At 45.7% G+C, this 18,319-nt stretch overlaps 1 protein-coding gene across 1 annotated transcript; it reads right to left on the minus strand.

The window, feature by feature from the left end:
• Positions 1-1,029: 1,029 nt before the first annotated feature.
• LOC137674723 (transmembrane protein 114-like) lies at positions 1,030-4,073 on the minus strand. Its single transcript, XM_068420380.1, has 2 exons — positions 3,938-4,073; positions 1,030-1,262 (listed from the first exon to the last, which is right to left on the minus strand). The coding sequence occupies exons 1-2, from the start codon at positions 4,071-4,073 to the stop codon at positions 1,030-1,032; spliced, it is 369 nt and encodes a 122-aa protein (XP_068276481.1).
• Positions 4,074-18,319: the final 14,246 nt, after the last annotated feature.

Here is an 18,319-nt window from a genome sequence, read left to right on the forward strand (position 1 = left end):
GCACCAAAGCTCATTTTTAGAAAGTGACTAATTTCTTTGTTTTCACCCTATAAGTAATGATTTTAGGAGGAGAACATGATGCTGTGTCTCTCCTTAGACATCACATATAGCTGACATGGATTAGGCTTCTGGGGTCCTCTGGTTTCTCAAATCATCCCATTTTTGTGTGTTGCCACAAAGAAACAGTGTGATTGTAGTACAGGAGAGAGGACGGTCTCTTTGGGGAGACATGAGGGAAAAGAAAGATTGTATAAATATGGTAGGTGTACACCAGAGCAAAGATTAATATTCACCTCACTAGATGTCCTAGCCATGCCTAGTACTAGGGATTATCCCTGGAGTTCTCCAAATATTCTGAAGATCTTCCTATTCTGGATCTTTATTTTTGATTTTATTTGGTGCAACAAAACCATATTAAGTATGCAATATTAACTGAGGATATTTACACCTCACACTCTCTCCCCGGGTTCAGGTGTATAGACATCATATATCCCTATGTGCCTTCAAAGGCAGCAGGAAGATCACACTACCTACCACAAAGTATCCATCCCAGAGCAGCTCTGCTGGTAGAGGCTGCCAACATGACTGGAATCCTAGGGATACTTATTATGAGTCTCAGAGGAGAAACCAAAAGCTAAGTGGACCATGCATACTGGCCTGCAAGGTACTCTGAGGCAATTTGCTGGCACAGCAGAAAGGAGAAAAGAAAGCAAGAAATCTGCCTTGTTCTAAGCAATGAACGGAGATGTCTTATGAGCTGCCAGCTGAAATTATTTTGGAAACACTAACACTGCAATGTACTTTCTTCTAAAGTCACAAGGGTTTCCTTATTGACAACACTTGAAATGTTTTACTGATTTATCATAATCTTTGTGGTTTATAGCTAACTGTGAGGAAAAGGGTTTAGGGCAGCTGACAAGACACTCAGTCACAGCCTTGCCACTTTTATTACCCCTAGTGACCAGACGGACCAAGCAATCCACATTTCTAGGCTCTGCAGGGTTCTGTTGTTGCAATGATACCTGTTGTTCATAACGCCTGTTCACGTCGTTGTTTCAGATCCACAACTCTTGCTGCCAGGAGAAACAGAGCCCCAGTGAGCAGCTCTGCAACAAAGGAGATCCAGACTAGTGCCAGCGACCAGCCAAACCTTATGTCGATTTCTACCAGGAGATCCTTACTCCTCAGGAGGCAGACAGCTTCGTCGAAGGCAGCAGCTGAATATGCAATATAGACACTGATCCCAGTAAGTGTAACAAGAGCTGAGAAAGAAAAACATATTAAGCTAGTTAGCATCCACTGCAGAAATTACAAGTAATTAATTGGATATCTCTTAGGGCTGCTTTGCCACTCCTTCCTATCTACCCAGCCCAGATTACCAGTTAGCCTCTGTTTACCTACCTTGGGGAAGGGTGAGCGGGAAGTAAAGGGAGGGTTATTTCTGTCCAATGAGTGTAATGTGTTCTCACTGTTAAATACTGAATCGAAACGTAGAACAGCAAGCCTCCCATAATAAAAATTGTCATGTGTTTTACAGATATCTAATGCATGTACATTTCTGTCTTCAATACTGTATTACAATGCATCCTGATCTCTCATTGCTGGGCACCACGTACAGTTGTCTACCTCTATGCAAGAAAGGCCATGGAGACAGAGATTCTTGCACTTCAGGTCAGTGACCTGAATTTTGGCTGTTTTCTAATTTTGAGTATCATAAGTTTTGAGTGTTCCATGTAAATGTGTTGGTCTTTACTGTCACCTCCCACCAAGTGTTGTGGAGTCATGACTATTCAGCACTTCCAAATAATTAAGCCAATGACATCCTTGGAGCAGACTGAAAATAAATTAATAAAGGCACTCAAAGAAGCACCCAGATATTTTCAGAATGAAAGGACTGTACAGAAGCTGGGAAACTTAGAGAATGGCACATCTAGCACAAGTACATGCTACATCCTGGGCCTGGCATCTATGTCACTTGAAGGACATACATATACTAACTAAAGTCATAACTTCACTGTATCAGTGGCAGGAAAGATGCGATAGAAAGGCCCTGGATTAAAGGACTGTAGCCCAGGGAAAGTAGATACTGGAACACTTGTAGGACAAGATAGTGTCTTATCAGATTCTGAGGGAGAAAAATTTTGGTGTGTCTTTCTGTTAAATCACAGTGTAAGTCTAGATGAGTCTGCATTTTTGCCAGAAAGACAAGTTTAAACAGAGGCAAACCAAGACAGAAGAGTATTGGCTTATCCAACAGTCAAAATTCATACTCATATTCCTGATTTTAACCATGCTATGATGCCTGTACCTTATTCTAGTCCTCTGCAAGGGGGGAAAAAAACACTTTATACCTTTTGTCAGCAGAAATGGAAACGACTGTTTTGTTGACATTTTCAACAAGGTATGCTGAGTTCTGTGATCCCCCTTAAATGTGCCCACATTTAAAAAAGATGGGGAAGCATATAGGATGTCCTGGGATGTGGAACGTACCTGTGCTGGTATCTTCCAAAAAAATCAGGTTTCTGGTATTGCATCATAAAATATTTCTTTCTGCTGAGACAGAACTATCAACACCAAACTTTGTGAACTGGAGTATCCTATAAAACTGTGCATGCCCGTAACATGCATCAAGCCTCAGCGCAGCTGAAACAGCTGAACACCACCGCCTGAGCGGGAGGAGGGCCTGATCTTACACCAAAAGCCACCCTGCAGTCTGTTCCTGCTGTCCTGGGAAACAGCACTTGCATCTTCAGAACATATTCAACCACCTCTCTCCTAATACTGTCTTTGTGTTTCCTTTCCCTCTTTGCAACCCCAAGAGTCTTAGAAAGGCACAGTACTCCACTCCTCAGCAGGATAATCACGCTTTGCACTTCACAGCTTTCCATCTTTCACTTACTATTTGGAGTAGTTTTCAAATAGCCTAAGCGTTTTTAGTGAATACAGCTTTCTGATGTTCTAAGGAAACAGAACATTTTTTTTTTTTCAGAAGAAAATTATAATGGGGGATGGCTGGTCTTTGTAAGACCATTTCAGACTAAAAAGGTCAGTCAAGACTGAGACAGCAGCATTTGCTTCCAGCAATCTCTTAGCATTCTCTTCTTAGAAACAGGACTGCACAATCAGGTGATGAGGGCCAATGCTGAGGATCCTCTTTTCTGTTGGGGAAAATTTCTGTTTCAAGTTACATTGTGAAACAGTACTGAAAATATATTTGGAGAAGAAAATGGAGATGGATTTAAACCCAGTTTTCCTAGTTTGACAGAATGTTTTTAGCTTTAATTCATAAATGACTTTCTAAAACACAGACATTTTGGTTAGAGCAAAAATAATAGAAAACAAAATGTAAAAGAATTTTACTATCTTCAAATTGAAATGTTACACTCCAACTAAAATAACTCTTTGGGGTTTCCTTTTGTGACCCACAGATTGGGGACACCGCTCTAGTTCAAAACTAGCAGTGAAGCTAACCCAGGAATGCCTACCAAGACCCTTTTCAGGAACTCAATGCAAATGGCTTTGAAAAAATGTCAGTTTTCTTAATGGTTGTAAGATCTGTGCAAGGCTATCGAACCCTATGCTTTACTAATCCCAAAGTCACTTCTCCGTTACCCTGTCTGTACAGAATTTGGGCACTGAGTTGAGAAGGTATTAAACCTTTTGTGTTAATGAGCACAGCAGACACATTGTGTTCAAAGTGTGACTCACTCCACAAGGATGCGTGGTGTGTGTGATTATTTGCCTTTCCCGACTCTAAGTGGCAGCTTTCTATTCCAGAACCCCATCAGGAGCTGAGCAGACACCAAGCGAATGAACACCAGCATTATTCTGAAAGCCAACTCTTGCTTAGCTATTTTCTCCTGGAAGACAAAGTGATGTTTCCCAGATATAATCTCTTATTACTTAAAACAGTTAAGCCATGAGTTTTATATAGTACCTCCAAAAAGAAAAAGCACTCCCGTCATCAGAAGCAGTAGGTAGGCCCTGGCAAGGATACTGATGAATCCAGTCATTCCTCCAAAAATCATCAATATCAGGCTGAGGGGCATCAGGATGACAAATGTTCCATGCATGTCTGAAGAAAAATGAAGAATGTTAATATTTTAATATTTTATTATAGTGTCATTGGATGTACTAATAATTATTGAGTGCAGAGCCCCTGATCAGGATCAAAGCCTCATTCTGTGCCACACAAACCCAGAGTTGGACAATCTCCTGAGTTTTCAGTTTAAGTCAGCAGGACAAATATACGGTATGGAGAAAAAGGTGACATACAGAGTAAGCCCTTCACAGGGTCACAGCCTGTGTTTCAAACAGAGACCACAAATATAAAGGATATGTCTACACAGATATATTTAAGCAATTAAACTGTTCTCAGATATTAAGCCTAGATGGATAACAGGTGATGCATTGCATATCAGATAGTCACTGACGACCTTAATAAAAAGTAGCCCTGGTTATCTGAATCATACAGATCACAGTGAGCCGCATTGCTCTATTTGGGTGCTGAGACCCAGCAGATGCTTTGGTTAAACATGTTCTTTTCTGTCACATGTCCTCTGCTGAACTGATATAGCAAATTGTTGACCTTTTCCTTTGTTGCAGCTGATCATCAACTAGAGGTAAATTTTCCCATCCAGCTCTGATTCGCCTCTGTCATTGTTTTCTACAGCAGCTTCACTAAGTACATTAACCTATTCTGGTTGCTTCCTCCAATGCTAAATGTTTTACATTAGTCTTTCTTGATCCCTACAACATTTTAATAGCTGTGTAAACAGAGGGTTGCTATGTATTTTTTCATATCACGCTGTTTTTCTGTCATAAACCATCTTTATGTCATTGTTCCCTTTCATGCAATCTATCCACAACATTCCACCCAACCTTTTCTAGAATAATAACCAAAAAAAAAGTAATTCCAGCTTCCAGTATCAATTTATTTCATATCAGAGTGAAGTGCAGAATTACTGAGAAGGGAAAACTTAAAATTCATTTTCTGAAGGGCTCTAGGCTTCAGTGCCTCATTTAATTTCACAGAGGAACAACAACACACCATTAGCTGGTTCCCAAGGAAAAGGGAGTCAGTTAAGAGATCACAGTTTGTGTGTGATCAGGTGATCAATTTTTTTAAGTCACTGTAACTGCCCACTGAATTGGAGGTACCCCACCTGCCACTGGCTAAGGATCCAGCTTATCCTCTTCAATATCATTATAAAGATAAGACACAATCATGTACGTATCTCTGTTCAGTTCTAGAACCTTTGAAGGTTAGGAAGAGCCTGCACAGGATCAAGGCAGACACTGTTAATTTCTTTACTTGAGTGGATGTGGTTTTAAGACATAATTATTTGGTTTTTATAGTACAGAACATGCTCACAAGGAAAAATGTGGCAAATGACGAAGTTTTGGGAGGTGACTCTATTGTTCTTCCACTTCTGTTTATTTACGCTGGTATTATATTCTCATATTTAATCCCACACATGCCCACATCAGGATCAGCTGATGCTCAGAAAGCATGAATTCAACATTCTACATTGAAGCGAGCACTTTCTCTCCTTGCTTCTAAATCTGAGGATACTCCCTGGACTTTCCTTCAGCAAAATTTGCCATGGCTGCTGTTGCTGGCTAAGAAACCCAAACCTATAGCAATTCTCAGATGCTAATGGCCAAACCAGTCTTCAGCTTACTGTGTGTAAACCAGAATGTCAAACCTGTTTGCAAATCTCTGTTGAACATCAAGAGGAGAAATAGCCATGGAACTCGGTTCAGGAGTTTTATATAGTTAGAAGTGACTGTCAAGGATGTGATGCGACTTGATGTGACAGAATAGAGATTTGGCACACAATTCAGTTCTCGTATTCTAGAGAGGCAGCAGGAACAGGCTAGTCTTCTGTCCCATTTGTGCGTCCTGAGGATATTGGGCCTGATTTTGATTCCCCACCATTTTGACATCCATGTGTCTTCTTAGATTTGGTCTTGCATGTAAGAGGTGAAAAGGCCTTGGGGGGATAAAATCTGATGCAATTAACATTTTAAAAGTAAGAATGTAAGAATGGTGCAACTCTGTCCCCAGATCTGGCTTTGCTGGGAGGGAAGAAACACAAACAAGCTCATCACTGGGCCCATGCTTTGTGATTTTCCAGGTGTCCCTCACAAGTCAAAGTTGCTGCTAACAAACTATACCTCAGGACAGTAGCACTAACAGTTTCTATTCCTTTGACTTTCCTTTTCATGGTATGATTTCAGCTACTGCAGCTAGAACTGTAACCTTAGCCAGGACAAGCACAGGTAGAGAAGATAAGGCTCTGAACGTAACCTTTTGAAGCAAAGTGAAAACAAATCCATACCAGAATATTCTCCTGGGGAGTGTCATGGATTACATTAATGATCTGTGACAGTTGCATGTAATATCAGAATAACTCTGATTTTTATGCCCTCTTCAGAGAAAATACAGGTTTTAGGGATATCTCAGCTGAAACCCGCAAATCCCACTGTGACAGAGCCTTACTTTTCCTACACACAGCTGGGATCACATTTCTCATGAATCACCTGCAGCTTTTTAAAAATCAAATATTTAATGGATTGTGTTTGGTTAAACAGCACTTTTACCACCTCCAGTGTTCTAGTTCAATACCTAATACCCATTTGTCCTTCCTCTATGAAGTCTGCAGCTGCCTGGGAAACTTATTCTAAAATGCTGCCATGGAAACCACTCAGGAATCTGAATTCACGCTGTCTGGCATATGATATTATGCCATTACATTCCTTGATTAGAGAGACAGAATTAGTTTATAGAAGGACATGACTTAAAATACCTTTACTATGCTTCTGTATTCAATAACCATCTGTGAAAGAAGTTAAAACATTAATTTTGCAGTCATTTTAGTGTTTTTTAGGTTGTGTTGAAATACATAAGTATGCATTATGTATTATACATATAACTGTCTTCATTTTGATGAAATTAATCTAATATTGAAAAAAAATCAACCTAAGCATAAGAAGAGGTGTGTGCACTTTCCTGTAAAACAGAATTCAGATTCCCACATCTGTTTCTCAATGCCTGAGTTCCCTGTCAGTCCAACATGAAAGATCCAATAGTTTAATCTTGAAAATACTGAAACAAACTGAGGAACATTTAAAAAACACTCCAGGTTTTTTGTAGCAAAAAAATACTTTAATTGCTTGATCTGAGTTAATGAAGTTTTACCCCAGCTAGCCAAAGCTGTTTTACTAGAGGTCTGACCAAATGTCTGTAAGAAGGACATCTGCAGTGTGTCCAGGTCTGTGAATTTGGCAGACATTTATAAATTACCATCCAACACAGTTGCTGATAAGCTGTTTGTAACAGAAATCTGTGGAATGAACTAGAAAAATTGAATGGTGTCAAAAGTAACCAACTGCAGGTCTAGCAGTTTTGTTAAGCATCTCCTGCTAACATGCTGGAGCTTAATTGTTCAAACTAACTTTGGATTTGTTTGCACAGCTTATAATAGCAAATAGTCTCTAGAACTCTGTAATAGTCACCTCATCAGAAATACTCCGAACGGCAGCAGCTCAGAAGAGCTTAATTAACGACCTGCTTATCTTCCCCAGCAGCAACTAAATAGCCAGTTAGAAAGACAAAAGTCTATCTGAAACAGAATGCTGACAGTAGCTAAAACCAGTGGGGCTGCTCTGGAAAGACTTGTCGAAGCCACGAACAAACAGTGCACTGGGAAAGCCTCACTCGCTTGCAAGGAAGGAAGGAAACAACTTAGAGAAACAACGAGCAACAGAAAAGAACTGCTGTCTGTGGCTAATGAAGATGGCCATCTTCAACTTGGTTCTTCTCACAGGATCAGATCACAGAATGGATGTTGTGGGTGGACTGCACCTTGGGAGGACTCCGGTCCAACCTCCTGCCCAAAGCATGGTCAGCCCAGGGGTCGGCCCAGGTGCTCAGGGCTTTCCCCAGCTGCAGCTTGAAACCCCCAAGCGCAGAGATGGCAAAAAACTCTCTGGGCAACCTGCCCCACTGCCAGACTGTCCTCACGGGGGAAAGGTTGCCCCTGATCTCCAGCCTCAACGACTTTCAGCCTATGCTGTGTGCTTGCGGGGGCAGATGGCCCACGGTGACATCAGCGAGCGGTGCACTGTGACCTCACGTCCCTCGCTGCTTATGTTCGGGCGCCGGCAGAGCCTGGGCCATTCTGGCTCGTGCCTGGGCTCCTGCCGAGCGTGCCTGCCAGGTGTGGAGGGTCGAGCCAGGCTGCTCCCGGTGCCGGGGGTGCTTTGGGGGTTGCTGTCGGCAGCTCTCGGTGCCTGTCGCGGAGCCGTCGCCTGTGTTTCCCCGGCCCTGCCTGCTTCAGGCAGCCAGGTACCGCGGGGCACGCTTGCAGCAGCGGAGGTGAGCTGTGCGGGGAAACGTCCCCCCGGGGCGGGCGTGGGGCGGGTGAAGGAGCTCAGGGAGCCGGGAGGGCGTCCTTCTGGGGGGGCCTGGGTGTTTCTTCCTCCCCTGCCCTCCCCGGGACAGCGACTGATCACGGCCTCTCTCCTTTTTGCAGTGCACAACAGCCTTTGTCAGCACCAGCGAGGGGGAGCAGCTCCTCGTCCTCAGCTCCCCCCAGCTCACCGCAGAGCACAAACATGGCTGCAGAGGAAGAGTGGAGCTGCCCCATCTGCCGCGATGCTCGAGATGACGTCGCTTACGTGCTGCCCTGTCTGCACCAGTTTTGCCTGCGCTGCTTCCTGAGTTGGGCAAAGAGGAAAACAGAGTGCCCCGTCTGCAGAGGACCGCTAAAGAAATTCAAGTTTCCTGTTGAGGGAGATGATGATGTAGAGTTCAACATCAGGCGTTCCACACAGTCGCGAGATGCCAGCAGCCAGGCAGCCACAGCTTCCAGCCACCTGGCCGACAACAGCCCCCATGGCCCCGTGGCGTCCCCTCCGTCCTCTCCACAGAGGATGCCGTCCCCAGCTGAGCAGGGGGCTGTGGGGACTGACGCCAGGCCTACTGTGGGTGGTCTCCTGCCCGAGGTCTGGGCAGAACTTTTCCATAGACAAGAGCATCTCCTTGACCCTGTGCTGCCTTGGCTGCGCCGGCAGCTGAAGGCAGTATGTGGGGCCCGGTGGTGGGTGGCAAAGACTGCAGAGAGCATCATCCTGCACGACCTGTGTGACCATGGTCCGAACAGGGAGGTCATGGTCCAGGTGCTACAGCCTGTCTTTGGGGAATTTACAGCAGCACTGGTCCATGGCATCGTCAACACCATTGTGTGCCGGTGCAGCGAGGAGGCCCAGAGGCTGCTGCGCTCCCGTGCTGCCGGCGAGGAGGACGACAGCCCTGCGGCCAGCTCCAGCTCCACCAGCTCCCGGGCAGGCACTCCTGGATCCATCCCGGCTCCCTCCAGCAGCCCTGCTGACCCCAACGTGGAGGAGGAAGCCGGCACGTCGGAGGCCGCCCTGCGCGGGGGTCCCGGCCATCCCCCGTCTGCGCCAGATGGTCCCTCTGTCCCGTGCTGCAGCCGCAGCCCCTCCGCTCCCAGCCAGGGCAGGCACCGCTCGCCTGGGGGGCCCCGGCGCCCCACACAGAGGAGGGCAAGCAGCGCCCTGGATTCTCCCCAGCCCCGCAAGAGGCCATGCCGCCGGCAGGACTAGCAGGGCTCCATCAACATTTTATTCAAGAAAAATGAAATAAATTCCTGTTTGCATGACACAGTCTCCGGGTGCTGCTTTCTCCCCCTTCTCCTGGTGCCCTTCCCTCCCCCCCGTGCCCCACCATGGGTGGCACCAGCCTGCTGGGGGCATGGCCAAGGGCCCCCGCAGCCCCAGGGCCCCCGCAGCCCCAGGGCCATGTTGGCAGTGCCTCCTTCTGCACGAAATCCTGCTGTAGCCGCACACCCGCAGCGCAGCAGGTGCTGAGGGCAGAGCGGGCAGGAGGGGAAGCTGGTTTCTTCACAGGTCCGATGCCCTCAGCCTGCATCCAGCCCCCCTCTCTGCCCAGATACCGACACTTTGCTCTGCTCTGGTTTCTCTCGCTGCCTGACGTTGGCCAGGGCAGCTTCGCTACGGGGAGGGTTGTCAAGGACGCATGGACAATGGGCAGAGGCATCCAAGCCAGAGGCAAGCCTTGGGGTAACAGTATTTGTCAGGTACAGAGTGATTTCTACCAGCTCCAGCCTTTACCAGGAAAAACAAGTCCTCCAGCTTTCACCTCACACAGGACTGCATTTCGCTTCTCATTTGGGCAACAGAGAAAGTGATGAAGGAAGGTCCCAGAATACAAAACAACTCCTTCCTAGACCTGACACTCAGCTTCTGGAAGCTTCTGACTCCTATTCCTGGGTAAAGTGATTCATGTGTCTGATAAGAGCTCCTGAATAGGGAAGCAGAAGGCTTTCTTTGCATAGGGGTGGTGGGACCAGAGATATTTCCAACAGTTTGTACAACATCTCTACTCCAGGACAAAGGTAGAGTGAGAGTAGAAACGCAGAAACACCACCAGAGGAGTGCGTATACTCTGTGCATTCACACTCTCCTAAAATCCCAGTTCCGGTACCAGGAGGGCTTTGGTAGGGAAGTATCATCATCTGGGCTGAATCCTATCAGCACTAGCTCTGAGAGAAAGCACAGTGGTGGTTTGGTTTCGTTGGGTTGCACTGGGCTGGGTTTAGCTGGTTTTTGACCCCAGGCTGCAAAGCTGTAGAAACCGCAATGCCGTCAACCCCGCTGTTGTCTTGTCTCTCCAGCCTCTCCAGGCTCATTGTGGGGGTATTTCTGGGGAGAGCTCTGCTGGGTTTTCGTCTTTCTGGTTTGCTTTTCAAAACCAGTGCCTGCAGACAGAAAGTACTTTCTCTTTGTAGCCCTGTAGGATTTGTCATCTTCCAGGGACTAAACACAACCATCTTCACTCCTGTTGCTTTCCCGCCAGCCTTTCTGTATTTATACAGTGATTCTACTGAGAGGTCTGCAGCAGCAGGGAACAACCTCTGCCCTGCTCCCCACTCCCGTCTAACAGCCGGTTGACGCTCTAAGGTGGTGCAGAGCCACGTCTCTCGCGCACCACTTTCCAGCAGGAACTCCGACTCTGTCACACTTCCCAGGAACACAAGGACCACCAGGCTCTTTCTACCCTTCCTGCCTTCGGAAGGTGCAGGAAGGTCTGTTGCAAGTGCCGGATCCAAGAGCAGCCTGATTCCAAGCTGGATCAGACACAAATGCAACCTGCACTGTGATTAACCCTGCCAAGGACATTCATCTCAAAATCTCTGCTGGTCTAAAGAGCCTGCTTATCACCACTCCTGGACTCAAACAAGACTGCACTATTTCCATCCCTTTTTCCTCGTGGGTTTCAGACTATACGGTCATACGAAGTACAAATACTGCGCACAACAATATTAGTCCAACTCAAAGGGAGCGCTTACCACAGCATAGTTCAATCATTAATCTATAGTTGAGTTAAGTAGTGGAAGCACTAACTAGTCTGCTTACCTCTGGACAGAAGGCAGCTCCAGCCAGCTGTGTTCAGGGGAGAGTAGTGTCTCTAGAGTGGACACAGTAATTCAGTAATCCCTTAAAAGGAACATTTAAACCCTCCACTTAATGAAGTGGTGGGTTGCAGGGATAACCGAGAGGAAGGAAGCTTTGAAATCTTGGGTAAGAGCTAGGCGTTTAAGGGTGCAATTGTCTTTAAGTCAAGATCTTCTTCACTAAACACTGAACTCGGGGCAAGACATTTTCTACTCAGAGGCTGGAACCCAGCCACAGACTGCTGTAAGGACAGGCTGTTAGGTGGGCGACAGAGTGAGAGACCTCCTCAACGTCTCAGGAGCAGCTGGGAAGCACGCACAGAGAGAAGCAGGGCTTTTATTTCCACGTGGCTGTTTCTGATCTAGCCTCTTTGGTGTCTGGGTTAATTCTTACAAGTAAAATCTGTTTCTACCTTTCGCTATGCCTGGTGTCATGAGAAGTGTCACAGTAACTAGCAAACAGCGCGAACATCTCTCAGACACATGAGGGGTGGAGGAGTGCCCCTCTCCGCTTACAGAGGTGGGCTTTGCATGGAGCTGGTGTGTACGGCACTCGCGGGCTTTGCAGTGGGACGGTCTGCACGGCAAGTTTGTCCGTGGACAGCTCCGGGCAGAGGCTCCTGAGCATGCAGCAGGACACAGGGCACAAGTGACAACGTCACGCTCACAGGCCTGTCTGTAAACGCGCAACGCCTGCAGCTCCGTCTCTGTGAGGGGCAGTGCTGGGTGCTTCAGAGGAAGGTGCTGGACCCCACCCCACCTGTCTGGTCCGTAAATGTAGCATCAGCCTGATTTCTGCGTAAGAGCAGATTGAGTCTAATGGCTAGATATGAGCTTAATACCTGAAGGTCAGGGTTTAACAAACCATGTAAAATTACTTAAGGAAGGAAAGTTACTCCAAAAGCAGTCCAAAAGTGTTATAAGAGAAATAGGAGAATACGGGAATAGGAACATGAGAAACAGGACTTCTGGCTGAACTTATGCATACCACCAGATACTAGATGACAGTGAACCTTAACGAACATACCTAGTGAAGATGCCTTGCCTCTCGCCTACACTTTTTTTCTAAAGCATTAAAAATCCGTGCTACAAATACAGAGCTGGGGAGATGAAAGCTAGTCTTCAAAGGCATTGGCGTCGTCTAGGAACCACGCCTTTATGGATTTCCATAAATGCTGCATATCTATTCCATTCTCAGCTTTCAAAAAAATCCTCCCCATTAGTGAATAACGATCGCCCCTGAAAACAGACACCCCCAGAAATAAAGGCCTGTACAGAGTACTTGGCCTAGTTTATCCCAAGGTATGTTTGAGCCTCAAGCAATAGCTCCATTTCATCAAATGCACTGTTCTTCTCCTCTAATTTAATTTCCAGTGCAGGTGTCCATCTAGTTCACATGCAGTTCATTATAGCTTTTAAATTTTAACAACGCTCTTGGGCTGGATGCGTGAAAAAGAGAATGGATAGGCATTTGTCGTTCTAGTGGTAATGGAAAGACTGTCCTGGCTATCCATTTTTAATTCATTTTTAAACATTAATGGTTTTGAAAAGAACAATTTGGCCATGGTTTATCTTCCCAGGGGCCAGGCTGGACAATCACACCATGTCTTGAAAAATACTTACTTTGCTTCTACAGTATGTGCACAACTTCAAGACTTGCAAGCATATGCTAGCAAAAAAAGGCCTGGGAAACTGCAGTTGCACGTAAGTACAGAGTTATCCACTGTTTTGCCTCTCAGAATGAAATGTTTTGAGGGAATGAATTACTAACCAGGGCCTATATCTTCTGAAGATAATTAGGAACCCGGTGCTGACTGACTTCAATGGGAGTTAGTCACCAAGCATCATTTAAGAATAAGCCATGATATGGCATTGCAAGATAATGTCATAAAATAATTGCATTTAACGCAGTTTGGCTTTGATCTATGTTTTCTGTGGAAAACCATAGGCGTGCCACAGTCCACCTATGGGAATAATCATGTTGTGCTTCAGCTGGTTGAATGCGCAGGCAGAGAGGCAAGCGACAGCACCTGAGATAACGTGATGCCGGTGGGTAATTCACTCAAGTGCTGGAGGGGATGCAGGAAGTGGGCCAGGTGAGTGAAAAATAAAAGAAGGAAGGATAAACTCATGTGAAAAATCACAGGAATTTCCATGAAAGTCAAAAATAGCTAACACTAACTCATACTCATCAACCTGCATGAACTTTCCAACAGGAGGCATGTTATCGGAGAAACAACAAAGCAGCCATTTGATTTCCAAACAGCAACCAAAAGTCCACTTTCAGCACAGTACGGAGACATTCAGGGTAAGGACTAAAATTTAATAAGTTCTGCATTCTGTTCTTATCTTCTTCCTGAAATGTAAGAAGTTGCTCCCATGGACAGAAGGGATTTTAAATTGTTGTGAGGGGACATCAATGTCTCTTTGCAAACTGATGCAAAATTTTCTTCCTTCATTGTTGAACAAAAGAGATATCACATATGCTTCCTGAAGTTTGATAGAACTTCAATAGGATCTGTTCACATTTTAAAGACACTCTATCTATACAACAGAATCAGACAATACCAAATGATTTCAATACACTCTACCATATTAAAACAAAAGAACAATGATGACCATAGGATGGAGGTAACAGAGTGATAGCAAAACTGTTATTGTTTAGCCCTGGGTGCGGGTTAAATGAAGACAAAGGGCAAGAACCACGTACAGATTTTTGGCCTACACTTCTACTCTGCTCAAAGGAGACTGAACTAGCTCTCTATTTTAATGGCAACTGAGTGTCTTGGGGTAAAGGTATTGATTTCACTTTAAAGATCCCTCAAGCCTTTTATCACAAGATGAAAAAAGCCATTGCTCATTGACTCCTAGAAGTATTGGTGACACAAAGTGTTACTTTGAGTTTTTGCAAGCAAAAAGAGGAAGAAAAGTCCCACAAGGCCCCACTGAAGCACCATGATCACAGATAAACCTTCAACAGCGATGGTCAAGCAAAACAAGCATGTGTTTGCCTACTCTATGGGGAACACACTGCAGCAGTGCAGAACAGTCAGCTAGGAGGCATGGGTCCAAAGCAGAAATTCTCAGGATGAGGCAAAACAGATCCATCAGTGGGCAAAGGATTCACGTTGCCCCGAGTGTTGCTGCATCAAGACCTGGCTGCAGGAACAGGTTTTAACAGAGCTCAGTCCTGCAGATATCATGAGCCTCTGGGAAATCACATTATTTCCAAATATCCTTGCTTCACCTTCTCCCCACCTCCCTCTTCCATGTAGTTTAATTTTTTTTGGCCCCTCCAGGCCTTGATGTATTCACGGCTATTCCCCTGTGACTCAGCCTATTGTAAGATCTAGAGAAAGAGAGAACAGGGGCTGGGATGATGCATGGTTCAGGGAAGGTTGTGTGGGACAGGGTTCAATTTCTGCTCACTAGGGCCTCTGCTGCGTAACTCAGCAGTACGGGCTTTCACCTCACTACTGCGGGAGGCGTAACCTTCTGGCTTGGAGCAGCTGGAAACGCAGCATCAACGTGGATGCCACTCAGAGCAATTGTGGCTGTGCAGTGAGGGGCAACACTTGTGTACAGTGGCAAGGAGTGGAGGAGCAGGAGCACTCAGAGAGTCAGACCCTGGACTTAAGTGGAAAACAGGTATGAACAGTCAACAGGCAGCTTAGGAGGCTGCTCCTGCCCTGCTCATGGCTCTTAATCACAGCCTCTCAAATAAGGGATGTTCGTGAGGAGCAGCACTGCAGCGACCGTCAAGCGAACTCAGATAGGGCCAAACACACCACCTAGACACAGCGTCAGCAGGGGGGTGGGAAAGACCAGCACTGAGAGGCAGATCTGCCATCACACCTGCTCCAGCCAAGTAAGCTGTGTAAAACATGCCCTTCCTCACTTTTAACTTGCACATACGCTGCTCGTCGCTTCAAAGTGTCGCAAAGAGGTAAAGTATCAGACAGCACTGTCTTGCAATTGGGTTTGATCTTCCTGCTAAGGAGGTGGGTAGAGACATCTCCAGTCCAGACGCTGACAAACAGAACTTCTTGTTTCATGCTCCACTACCCTTCTAAGTAACGTACAACACGGGGAGAGAGTTCAGGAGCTAAACAGTCACACAACCACCAGCTAACAGGTTTCCTTTATGGCCTTTTCAGAAAAAGGGTGGGGTGGCAGGGTGGGAATTTGAAAGGTTTAGAAATCACAGTCAACATCTGGACATACCAGTTTACCCTTGCTTCCCACCTTACCTCTCTCTTCTCTCCTGTGTAGTGAGATCATCGGTGGCTCTGAGGCAGGACTGGCTCCAGACCCTGGGTCTGACCAGCGTTGAGCTCCGCGCAGTTGCAGCAATATTGACAGTCAGCAGGCCCTGCAACAACATTGGTAATTTTGTAGAAATGACACATGACAAGAGAGTAGTAACAGACACTTGCATTTCCTGCAGGTGTCTCAGTCATTTAGATAGCTGCGATACTTTGAGGTCGCGTGATGTATCATGTGAGAGGGAAAGCTGTCGAGCTGATGATTTCCATCTTTTCTTCATCAAGAAGCTAAACACACTTCCAGGGCTAAGGCTGTGCCAGCAAAGAGTGCTCTTAAATACTTCAAAGACTGAAGATTAATTTGCCTTAAAGAACAAAAAAAAATAGGCTTATCTCTGGTTTCCCAAAGAATTTTTATCCAGTATTGCCCACGTATTTCTTCCACCTTGGTGTCTCTCTACATTTTCAAACTTTTGCAGTTGTGCATACTTCATTCCTACCACAGAGGAACAAAACATGATGGAACCTATCACTGTCAGAAAGGCTGAGAGCTAAATGAAGTAGCTACGCAGAGCATTACTCAAAAACATAAAAAAAAACCAACCCAGACCAGCCATCATTTTAAGTAAAAAATAATGGAACCCTTCTTTGCTGTGCTCCTAATTTCTTGATCTCAACCAGCACGTGGAGTAACAAACATCTCTCTTTTGCAAGGCATTCCAGATCTATCTGAAAAAAGTAAGTTTCTCAGCCTGGTTGAACTCTCAGATTTCCACCTAGACTTGTTTAAGGTAGAAGGGTTAAGGGTTTAAAACCTTAAAAAAACCTTTTAAAGCCTTGTTTAAGGGTTCAGACACAGGTCCACCCTTGCTCCTCTGTTTTGTCTGTCACGTAAACACAGTTTACTCAGTTTCAGGACCCATGAAATTTTCCAGGCTGGGACAGAGCTTCGGTTGTCTTTGCTCTCCATCTCTCTGGAGCAGAAGGACTGAATGTAGAAGGAATGCAGGAGCACCCTGGGTCATCTGCAGTAATTCAAGTGACTGCTCCGTTACACTTCTCCTCTACCCATGCATGATACCTGTACAGTCCAATGCAAGCAAAAAACTAGCCACGACCATCTCTGAACACAGCCAAACACACGGCAGGAGGAACAGCCTGGCTCCCGTACCACTGGACCATTGTGGGCACAGGGCTGTTAAAGGCACCTCTTTTTGTCATACCGCAGCCTGTGCTTCCAGCCCTCAAGTAAGACAGCACAGTCTTGACACCAACAGCTTTGGTCAACAAGAGCTCTTTCAGTGGTGGAACACAGAATCGGACACATAAATTTTCTGCCATTCCTATCAAAAGAAAACTCAAGGTCACACTTGAGCAGTACAGCGGGAGTGTTGTTTTTTCCAATTACCATTAGAAGGCACAATGCCATCTACATCTGTGAAGCACAAACACCCCTCTGAAGGTTCTGGCACTCTCAACCAGCAAGCCGAGACCTAGCTGGCACCCGCTCCTTGTCCTTGAATACCACCTATACCAGCCCACCTGGGTCTCTAAATTTGAAAAGAAAGCTAGACAAAGCACCTGACGGTGGGTTAGTGCTGGGCAGAAGCAATACACCTAGATTTTGGAAAGCAGCATCATGCACAGCACAGCAAGGACACAGCCACCCGTGGGAAGTAATGGACCTACTGACGTGCTTTAAGTGAAGCAGGAACGGGATGCGTGCAATGATGGTTGTTATGAAATCAAGGTCTGACCAATTTCTTAACTGACAGCATTTGAATGTGTTTCAGATTATACATTAAAAGAAAACAGCGTTCTCAGTATTTTTTACCAGAATTGAGGCATTTTCTTGTGCCTCTTGCTGAGGAGCTGAAACTACCTCAGCTTTCACTGGGTTTTGGTGGTAGGGTCTCCGTCCGCAGTTTGGAGAAGGGGACAAATGAAGGCAGAGTGCCAAATGCTGGAGCCGGAGACAGTGGGAGGTCTGTAAATGATGTGCCGAGGGGTATTTATTCCTCTGAAATATTCAAACAGAATAGGCTGGTCCCCTTAAGTCTGACAACTGGTCATTGTTTCCCAGCAGAAAATGACTCAAAATACTTGCCAGAAACCAGTTTAGTGGGGAAATAATTATCCTGCCTTATATCCTAGACAGAACTGCTTAAAGTTCTCTTTGACCTGAGATTTTTTTACTTAAACTCCTTCTTTATATGTATAACCTGGATGTCACATACACATTTACTCTGTGTCAAAGACGATCATGCATTCTCCTATTGCCTTCCAGCAACTATGGTCATTATTTTCTCTCATATAAAACTATAGCTATCACCAGGCTCAAACTTGCTTCCGCTCCTTCTGTATAACTTGGGAAAAACTCCAGGAAAGGCTTATGTGCTTTTATCTTATAAAATTGATCTAAATGGAGACCTGAAGGCTGAGGCACACCACTACTCGCCAAAGAGTGTAAAGGTGTTGCCCATGCCCAACATGCTGAGCATGAGGAGGAAATCCCCTTGCTCTAAGGAGCGTTGGCCCCTTCTGTCTATC

The sequence above is a fragment of the Nyctibius grandis genome, chromosome 30, assembly GCF_013368605.1.
Source record: "Nyctibius grandis isolate bNycGra1 chromosome 30, bNycGra1.pri, whole genome shotgun sequence".
Taxonomy (NCBI): Eukaryota; Metazoa; Chordata; class Aves; order Nyctibiiformes; family Nyctibiidae; genus Nyctibius; species Nyctibius grandis.

Coding starts and splice junctions, on each gene's coding strand:
- LOC137674723 (XM_068420380.1), bottom strand. CDS start 4,073: ATGCATGGAACATTTGTCATCCTGATGCCCCTCAGCCTGATATTGATG. Junction 1,263..3,937: donor AGTGCTTTTTCTTTTTGGAG/GTACTATATAAA, acceptor TTTCTTTCTCAG/CTCTTGTTACACTTACTGGG.